The sequence below is a fragment of the Bison bison genome, unplaced genomic scaffold (genome assembly GCF_000754665.1).
Source record: "Bison bison bison isolate TAMUID 2011002044 unplaced genomic scaffold, Bison_UMD1.0 scf7180017863706, whole genome shotgun sequence".
Classification (NCBI taxonomy): domain Eukaryota; kingdom Metazoa; phylum Chordata; class Mammalia; order Artiodactyla; family Bovidae; genus Bison; species Bison bison.
The window spans coordinates 56,778-65,390 of NW_011494278.1; the positions used below are offsets into that span (position 1 = coordinate 56,778).

The 8,613-nt window shown below is 56.5% G+C and overlaps 2 protein-coding genes across 8 annotated transcripts in view; both read left to right on the forward strand.

The window, feature by feature from the left end:
- The first annotated feature begins 7 nt into the window (after window positions 1–7).
- PBX2 (pre-B-cell leukemia homeobox 2) lies at window positions 8–5,117 on the forward strand. Its single transcript, XM_010833536.1, has 9 exons — window positions 8–260; window positions 1,192–1,265; window positions 1,488–1,735; window positions 1,836–2,026; window positions 2,214–2,349; window positions 2,448–2,601; window positions 2,990–3,078; window positions 3,200–3,286; window positions 3,414–5,117. Exons 1-9 carry the CDS (start codon window positions 40–42, stop codon window positions 3,504–3,506), a joined length of 1,293 nt encoding a protein of 430 aa, XP_010831838.1. The 5' UTR covers window positions 8–39; the 3' UTR covers window positions 3,507–5,117.
- Window positions 5,117–8,613, forward strand: part of AGER (advanced glycosylation end product-specific receptor) — a 3,893-nt gene continuing 396 nt past the window's right edge. The window contains exons 1-11 of one of the 7 annotated variants that reach the window (XM_010833529.1): window positions 5,117–5,674; window positions 5,848–5,954; window positions 6,087–6,279; window positions 6,460–6,524; window positions 6,840–6,927; window positions 7,023–7,256; window positions 7,348–7,478; window positions 7,663–7,804; window positions 8,051–8,077; window positions 8,198–8,327; window positions 8,450–8,541. In XM_010833529.1, the coding sequence (XP_010831831.1) occupies window positions 5,623–5,674; window positions 5,848–5,954; window positions 6,087–6,279; window positions 6,460–6,524; window positions 6,840–6,927; window positions 7,023–7,256; window positions 7,348–7,478; window positions 7,663–7,804; window positions 8,051–8,077; window positions 8,198–8,327; window positions 8,450–8,541 (1,261 nt within the window). In that variant the 5' untranslated portion in view covers window positions 5,117–5,622. Of the gene's footprint in view, window positions 5,675–5,847; window positions 5,955–6,086; window positions 6,280–6,459; window positions 6,525–6,839; window positions 6,928–7,022; window positions 7,257–7,347; window positions 7,479–7,662; window positions 7,805–8,050; window positions 8,078–8,197; window positions 8,328–8,449; window positions 8,550–8,613 lie in introns of those variants that run through there. The other 6 variants (XM_010833531.1, XM_010833533.1, XM_010833535.1 and 3 more) reach the window with 6 other exon arrangements.

Here is an 8,613-nt window from a genome sequence, read left to right on the forward strand (position 1 = left end):
GGGCGGAGCAGGGAGGGGGCCTCAGGGCCCCCCCCAACTATGGACGAGCGGCTGCTGGGGCCGCCCCCTCCAGGCGGGGGCCGGGGGGCCCTTGGATTGGTGGGTGGGGAGCCTGGGGGCCCTGGCGAACCTCCCGGTGGCGGAGACCCCGGTGGGGGTAGCGGGGGGGTCCCGGGAGGCCGAGGGAAGCAAGACATCGGGGACATTCTGCAGCAGATAATGACCATCACCGACCAGAGCCTGGATGAGGCCCAGGCCAAGTGAGTGCCCCCAACCCGGGACCCCACACAGACCCAGCAGAAGCCCGGTTCACAAGCTCTGAACCTTCTGGGAGCCCCCAACTCAGGACCCTCCCCAGGATACTACAGCTCTCCTCTCCTTACTCCCGGGAGCCCCAAGATAAGTGATCCCTCTCAAACCTCCCTTCACCCCCCAGTCCCTGAAACCTTAGAAAAGGGGAACCCTAGGTGGTCTTACCCCCCCACCTCTCCCTAACCACCCCACATCCTTCCATCTCCAGAGACCCCTTCTGACTCCCAGACTGAAAACCTGCTGTGCTGTCTGCTCCCGTAACTCTCCAGCCCACCCTCTTCCTAGGGCTCTCCACACCCCTCCCCAGGGCTCCGACCATTTCTCTCCACCCAGGGCCTAGCCTCCTAGGTCCTCGGGCACCCTTCGCCCCTGCTCAGTGGACACTAGGAGCCCTGCTCAGTGCCAGGACCCTTCACACATCTCTATACTGAACTCCCCACTTCAGCTCAGCACCCCTCACCCCCTCGGGCACCTCAAACTCTGATCTCCTCCTCCTTCTCCTCGGCGGCCTCCTGTCTTCCTCTGAAATCTACCTAGTCACTCTTATTTCTGCAGTCATTCCCACATCCTCTTCTGTACCTTTCTAGACCGTCTCCCACAGTCCCCACCTGGCCATGGTGCCTTTAGCTCGCGGCACCTTCCCTCCTTACAGCCAAAGCCGGGCAGCTTCACCTTGTCTCTACATGGAAGCTGAACTCTTCCTAAGAACCCCCCCGACTTCATTCGGCCCCCAGACTTGCTTTTTCTTGCCACAGATTGACCCACCACCTCCCTATTCCCAAGCTCCCCTCTCTTACCCTTGTGGGTGTGTCGTCCTGTGGTTGTTTTTCCCCCTTGGCAATTCCATAGCCTCTCAACTTTTCTCTCCCGTTCCCCAAGGAAACACGCCCTAAACTGCCACCGCATGAAGCCTGCTCTCTTTAGCGTCCTGTGTGAAATCAAGGAGAAAACTGGTACGTGAGTTCCCTCCTCCGATTCCTCAACTCTGGGGACAGAACCCTGGTTCCCTGTGGAACTTAGGCTAAGAGTTTGACAACTTGGGGCCCTGAGGAAAGTGTGGGTCAGGAAGATTGCTAAGGGGGGCTTGGGTGGGAACCCACACCTGGAGACTTGGGTCTCCAGGAGGGCTGAGAGCTGGGGTGTGGGGTCCCTAAGTCCACTCGCCTGCACGCTAGGCCTCAGCATTCGAAGCTCCCAAGAGGAGGAGCCTGTGGATCCACAGCTGATGCGCTTGGACAACATGCTTCTGGCAGAGGGTGTGGCTGGGCCTGAGAAAGGGGGTGGCTCAGCGGCTGCAGCGGCAGCAGCTGCAGCCTCCGGGGGCGGAGTGTCCCCTGACAACTCCATCGAACACTCGGACTATCGCAGCAAACTTGCCCAGATCCGCCACATTTACCACTCGGAGCTGGAGAAATACGAGCAGGTGAGGAGAAGAAGCCAGAGTGGGTGGAGGGAGAGGCCGTTAAGGGCGATGCCCAGGGCCAAAGGGCTCCTGCTCACCAAGCCTCGGGCCCCCACTGCAGGCGTGTAACGAGTTCACAACCCACGTCATGAACCTGCTGAGGGAGCAGAGCCGCACGCGGCCCGTGGCACCCAAGGAGATGGAGCGCATGGTGAGCATCATCCACCGGAAGTTCAGCGCCATCCAGATGCAACTCAAGCAGAGCACCTGCGAGGCCGTCATGATCCTACGTTCCCGCTTCCTGGACGCCAGGTGGGGCCCAGGGCCCCCAACCGGCCCCCAGCACTCAGCTCCTTCCCATTTTTCCCCAAGCCTCAGGCCTCCATGTTGCACAGCACAACAGTCTGCTCCATGACATTGGCGCCCTGTGAAGTGAATCGACAGGATGGCCCGGCCAAGACACCAACACCCTCCTCATCACCCCCTCTTTCCTCTATAGACGGAAACGCCGTAACTTCAGCAAACAGGCCACGGAGGTTCTGAATGAATATTTCTACTCCCACCTGAGTAACCCATACCCTAGTGAGGAGGCTAAGGAGGAGCTTGCCAAGAAGTGCGGAATCACTGTCTCTCAGGTACCGGGGAGGCGTTTGGAGGGCACACAGCTCTAACTAAGGTTTTCACAGAGGAACAGGTTCCCACCTGACCCTGCTTTCTGCCCACCACCCCGCAGGTCTCCAACTGGTTTGGCAACAAGCGGATTCGCTATAAGAAAAACATAGGAAAGTTCCAAGAGGAGGCAAACATCTATGCCGTCAAGACCGCCGTGTCGGTCACCCAGGGAGGCCACAGCCGCACCAGCTCCCCGACACCCCCTTCCTCCGCAGGTGGATCCCACTGCCACCCTGGCTGACTGTTCTGCACGCTTCCTGCTTTTGTCCCACTTCTTGTCTAGGCAGGATCAGAGTAGAAAGAGGGGGCCTTCTGGGGTGAGAGGAACCAAGCTGGTCAGATGGGTGGGGATATCGGGGGGCTGAGGCCACTCCAGTGAAGTTATTTCTGCCTTTCTTCCAGTAAGTGGCCAGGGGAGGCTCAGAAACAGCCCGCTCCTTCTGAGTGTTGCCATGTTGTCTTGTGGATAATTTGGGTATGGTGGTACGCCTCCACCAAGCTAGTCCAGGGCACTTCCTGAAAACTGAGAGCTGTGGGGAGTCTCCCATCTGCCATCACAGGCTCTGTTACACTCTTCCCTACTTCCCCCTCTGCTCCCCCAAGGCTCTGGTGGCTCTTTCAATCTCTCAGGATCCGGTGACATGTTTCTGGGGATGCCCGGGCTCAACGGAGATTCCTACTCTGCCTCCCAGGTCAGGTGGTCCATCGCGCCTTGAGTAGGGCTTTTTCAAACTCGGTTCCCCTACTTTTGGATATGAAAGTCTTCTCTTCCAAGGCCTCTCACTGTGTCGTGTCCTCCCCTGTTGCCTGCAGGTGGAATCACTCCGACACTCAATGGGGCCAGGGGGCTACGGGGATAACCTCGGGGGAGGCCAGATGTATAGCCCTCGGGAAATGAGGGTGAGTATGCCCCTGAAGCCCCTCTCCTCAAAGGATGGGGGTGGGGAGGCCTTTTCCCTCGCAGCACTGGCCCCTGTGCTGGGTTTCTCAAAGCCCCACCCCAGCTGTCTGTCTCTTTTTTTCCCAGGCAAATGGCGGCTGGCAGGAGGCTGTGACCCCGTCCTCAGTGACATCCCCGACAGAGGGACCAGGGAGCGTTCATTCGGACACTTCCAACTGATCTTGCCCCTCAGGGCCACAGGGGTGGGGGCTCACAAGGCAACTCTTGAAGAGGACACAGGCATCCGGAGAAGACCCAAACACGGGAGAAGCACAAGACAAGAGAAGGCCAGATGGGGCCGTCCCCTCCCCGGCCAGATTCTGTCAGTGCTGGGGGTGCCGACGACATGGCAGGGAAGATGGGGTCCCCTCAGGGGAGAGTGGGGTCTGTCTACCCCTTTTTTCTTTCTTTTTTTTCTCCCCCTTTCTCTCTCTCAGAAACACACACACCCTATTTTTCAGATCTTTCCTCTCCTTTCTCATAAACACACCGACAACTGTTCTGTTTCTCTCTGTCTCTCTGTGGGCTCCCCCACTCTCCCTCCCCCACCCCACTTATCTGCTCTGGGATCTGTGGAGACGCCAGCCCTGCCCAACCAGAGATGCCAAAAATGGGGACATGACTTCTGGACAGAGGACATGGGCCACGCCCCCTGTGCCCCCCCACCTCCTGCCCCTCCAGACGGCTTTTATTACCTCATACGCAGCTCATCTTAAACCAATAGAATCGCTCGGTGGACGAGAGTGTCTGACTCAGATATCTACCTCGGAGGGAGTTTCTGCTACTTTAGGGAATTGTTGACTGGGCTTTGGGGTTGAATTTTTTTTTTTTAAGGAAAGAAAAATTATCCCGGGGTTCCATCTGTAGTTTTTTTAATTCTTATTTTGGGAGTTTTTGTTGGTGGTGGTGGTGGTTCTTAATTTTTAATTTAGTTTGGGGAAGTAGATGTTTTTATAAATAATGTGTTTTTTGTTTTTTGTTTTTTTAAGTTTCTTGCTTTCCCATATTAGGGGTAATAGCCAAAGGGGTCATGATAAGAGAAAGGGGAACAAATAGGCCTGCCTGGCTCCAGTCCTGTCCATCGAGAAGTAACATTTAGCAGGGCATCAAGCCTGCTTCTTCCCCCCACACACACACACACAATCACTTAGGTGTTCTCCTTTGCTTATAAAGTCACTTAGGTGTCCTTTGCTCATGTGGGCAGCTTTCTGCTGCACTGAGCATGTAGGCAGTCGGTCTTGCTCTGTCGGCCTATCCCCCTTCTTCCTACATCCCTTGGGCAGGGCTGGACTCAGTAATTGTGAGCAAATGACACATCGAAAATCCTTTTTTTTTAAACTATTATTTAAAGATTGGAGGAGGAAGAATGGGGAGGGGGTTATTGCCAAATATGTTAAATATGGGTTGGGGTGTTTGTGTGTGTATTGCCCTCAGTTTCCCCAGATATGAGGTATCTTTTTTTCTCAGTCCAAAATCAAGAGGGTTGGGGGAGAGAGGAAAGAGGCTGCAAAGAGCCAGGTTATGAGGGAAGGTAAAATCTCCATCCCCAACCCTGGGCCCTGAACCCTACCATCTGAACCCCTCAAACATCCTCAGGCATTTATTAGACTGTCACAGTGGGGAACCCCTCCCGTCAAAGATCCAGGCAGGATTGGGGGGCAGGTTGGGAGTGTGATGGGTGGGGGTGGGAGGCATGGGCTGGGGGCAGTTCTCTCCTCACTTGTAAACTTGTAGTTTCACAGAAAAAAAACAACCACAGTTTTAAATAAAGAAATTTCTTTTTTTCCTGGGTTTAGTTGAGAATTCTTTTAAAAAATATGAAAAACCCCAGAAAAAAAATTTTTTCTTTCTCAGAAAACCCTAAATAGGTGCTCCCCAATCCCCGCCCCACCCAGGTCTTCCAGTCTTTCCCTCACCACCCAGGCCCCAGGTTTCACCCCTGCCTCCTGGGAAACAGCCAGGCCTGAACCCTGTTGCCTGGCAACCTTGCTTAGTCATCCAGTAGCCTTCAGTGGACTGGTGGAATAGGTTGGGGGTCCTGAGGGGTGAGAGACCCTAGAAGATGCACTCCCCACCCCCCCATGGATGTGACTGTGCCCAGAGGCTGGCAGTGCCCTGGGGTGGGGTGACAATTGTTTCTCCTAGTACCTGAAGGACTCTTGAATTTGAATTCCTAGCATTCCCTGTGACGAGACAGGACGGGGGAGATGGGGGCAGGGGAGAGGGTACAAGCCCCACCTAGGGTGGTGGCCACAGCAGCAAGGGGCAGACAGAGCCAGGAGCCTGGGAAGGAAGGATGGCAGCAGGGGCAGTGGTCGGAGCCTGGATGCTAGTCCTCAGTCTGGGGGGTGAGCCACTCCCCTGCCACAATCCTCCCCGCAGAAGGCACCCCGCCCTGTCCCCAAATCTCCCCCCCAGCTTTGCAGGAACCTGGGTGCCGCTTTCCAGTCTCCCTCATCCTCCCTGTTCTAGTCTTGCTAGCTGCCATCTCCCTGCCCTCCATCATGGTGCTGTCTCCCAGGGACAGTCACGGGGGACCAAAACATCACAGCCCGGATCGGGAAGCCACTGGTGCTGAACTGCAAGGGAGCCCCCAAGAAACCACCCCAGCAGCTGGAATGGAAACTGGTAAGTGGGGCTCCTGTCTCTCCACTTCTGGGGACGCCAGTGAGATTCGCGCCCCCTCCCGCCCACCTCCCTTCTTCATCAGTCCTTTCCCAAAGGGCCTGCACTGTTGAGGCCCCTCTCCTCTGCCCCCAGAACACAGGCCGGACAGAAGCTTGGAAAGTCCTGTCTCCCCAGGGAGACCCCTGGGATAGCGTGGCTCGGGTCCTCCCCAACGGCTCCCTCCTCCTGCCGGCTGTTGGGATCCAGGATGAGGGGACTTTCCGGTGCCGGGCAACGAGCCGGAGCGGAAAGGAGACCAAGTCTAACTACCGAGTCCGAGTCTATCGTAAGGGTTCCCAGGACCTCTTCACCACCCACCTCTCATCTAAGGAAAAGCCTTCGACCCCAGCCCTTGACTCCTTGGCCCTGGCCTGGGAGAACTTGACTTCAGCTGCCCCCATTCCCACACCCAGGGTGTGAGAATCTTCAAAGCTGTGGCCTCTGATAGGAATTTTCCCTCCTTCAGAGATTCCTGGGAAGCCAGAAATTGTTGATCCTGCCTCTGAACTCATGGCTGGTGTCCCCAATAAGGTAGAGGATGAAAAGGGGAGACGTGGAAAGGGGTCCTGAGAATGGGAGGGGAGTGTAGCTCTGTGTGTGTGTGTGTGTATGTATCACTCAGTTGTGTCTGACTCTTTGTGACCCCATGGACTGTAGCCCGCCAGGCTCCTCTATCCATGGGATACTCAGGGCAAGAATACTGGAGTGGCTTGCCAGTTCCTTCTCCAGGGGATCTTCCTGACCTAGGAATCAAACCCGGGTCTTCCACATTGCAGGCAGATTCTTTACCATCTGAGCAACTGGATTCTCTTATTTCCAGAGATGATGAAGTTGATTTTTCCCCAGGTGGGGACATGTGTGTCCGAGGGGGGCTACCCTGCAGGGACTCTTAACTGGCTCTTGGATGGGAAAACTCTGATTCCTGATGGCAAAGGTGAGTCCCAGCGTCTCCCCTCCCAGCTGTCTTCTTTCTGAGCCCTCTCCCACACCCACCCTGGAATGTCTCACCTTGTCTTCCCCCCACCACAGGAGTGTCAGTGAAGGAAGAGACCAAGAGACACCCAAAGACAGGGCTTTTCACGCTCCATTCGGAGCTGATGGTGACCCCAGCTCGGGGAGGAGCTCTCCACCCCACCTTCTCCTGTAGCTTCACCCCTGGCCTTCCCCGGCGCCGAGCCCTGCACACGGCCCCCATCCAGCTCAGGGTCTGGAGTGAGCACCGAGGTGGGGAGGGCCCCAACGTGGGTGAGCACATGTCAGAATGTATGACCCTCAGGAAGGGAAGGGTTCAGCCTGTGGCCACTGGGACCACACACAGGTAGGACTCTCAACCCCATCGCCTTCCCACCCCCAGACGCTGTGCCACTGAAGGAAGTCCAGTTGGTGGTAGAGCCAGAAGGGGGAGCAGTAGCTCCTGGTGGTACTGTGACCTTGACCTGTGAAACCCCCGCCCAGCCCCCACCTCAAATCCACTGGATCAAGGATGTGAGTGACCTGAGAGGGGGCTGGCAGGTAGCAAGATACATAATTGGCAATTCGGAGGGCAGGGGGTTCATGGAGAGGCAGGCAAGGAGGTACAAGGGTATCTGAGGATGTGGAGGCAAGGACAGAAGTATGGGATGTGTGGACAGGGGGTTTAATAGTCTCCTATCCCTCCTTCCCCCACCAGGGCAGGCCCCTGCCCCTTCCCCCTGGCCCCATGCTGCTCCTCCCAGAGGTAGGGCCTGAGGACCAGGGAACCTACAGTTGTGTGGCCACCCATCCCAGCCATGGGCCCCAGGAGAGCCGTGCTGTCAGCGTCAGCATCATCGGTGAGACCTTCCTCTGAATCCCAGGCCAACCCTGAGGCTGGCTGAGGGACAGTGCAGGCCCCAGTTCCCCACCCTACACTAGCACTGTCCCCAAGAGCCACCCTACCCCTCCCTCAGTGCAGCCACACCCAGGCCTCCTCTGTCCGACACAACCCAAGAGAACAGCCTGTCTCTTTAAGGGACTCACTGGGGTTCCCACTAAATACCTCGCTTCCAAACTGAAGCCTTCCCTTCTTTGTTTTCCAGAAACAGGCGAGGAGGGGACGACTGCAGGTGAGGGGGTTGGATAAAGTCAAAGAGAAGCAGACAGACCTCAACAGGACTGAGGGGGTCAACCAGAAAACAACTATGAGTGGTGGGGCCATGCCCTCAGTTATCCCCATCTCCATACAGGCTCTGTGGAAGGGCCAGGGCTGGAAACCCTAGCCCTGACCCTGGGGATCCTGGGAGGCCTGGGGACAGTCGCCCTGCTCATTGGGGTCATCGTGTGGCATCGAAGGCGGCAACGCAAAGGACAGGAGAGGTGAGTGGAGGAAGCCAGACACCTCAGACTGAGAACTTCCAGGCAGGAAGCAGAGGTGTGGGGTAAGAAATGATGGCGTGCTAGAAACCATGTGCAGAATTCTCCCCAATCCTCCTCCCCAGGAAGGTCCCGGAAAACCAGGAGGAGGAAGAGGAGGAGAGAGCGGAACTGAACCAGCCAGAGGAGCCCGAGGCGGCAGAGAGCAGCACAGGAGGGCCTTGAGAAAAGTGACAGCATTGGTGATAACTGAGTAGATTTAACATTATCTTGAAAACAGACTCATCCA

Coding starts and splice junctions, on each gene's coding strand:
- PBX2 (XM_010833536.1), top strand. CDS start 40: ATGGACGAGCGGCTGCTGGGGCCGCCCCCTCCAGGCGGGGGCCGGGGG. Junction 2,602..2,989: donor GACACCCCCTTCCTCCGCAG/GTGGATCCCACT, acceptor TGCTCCCCCAAG/GCTCTGGTGGCTCTTTCAAT. Junction 3,079..3,199: donor ATTCCTACTCTGCCTCCCAG/GTCAGGTGGTCC, acceptor TGTTGCCTGCAG/GTGGAATCACTCCGACACTC.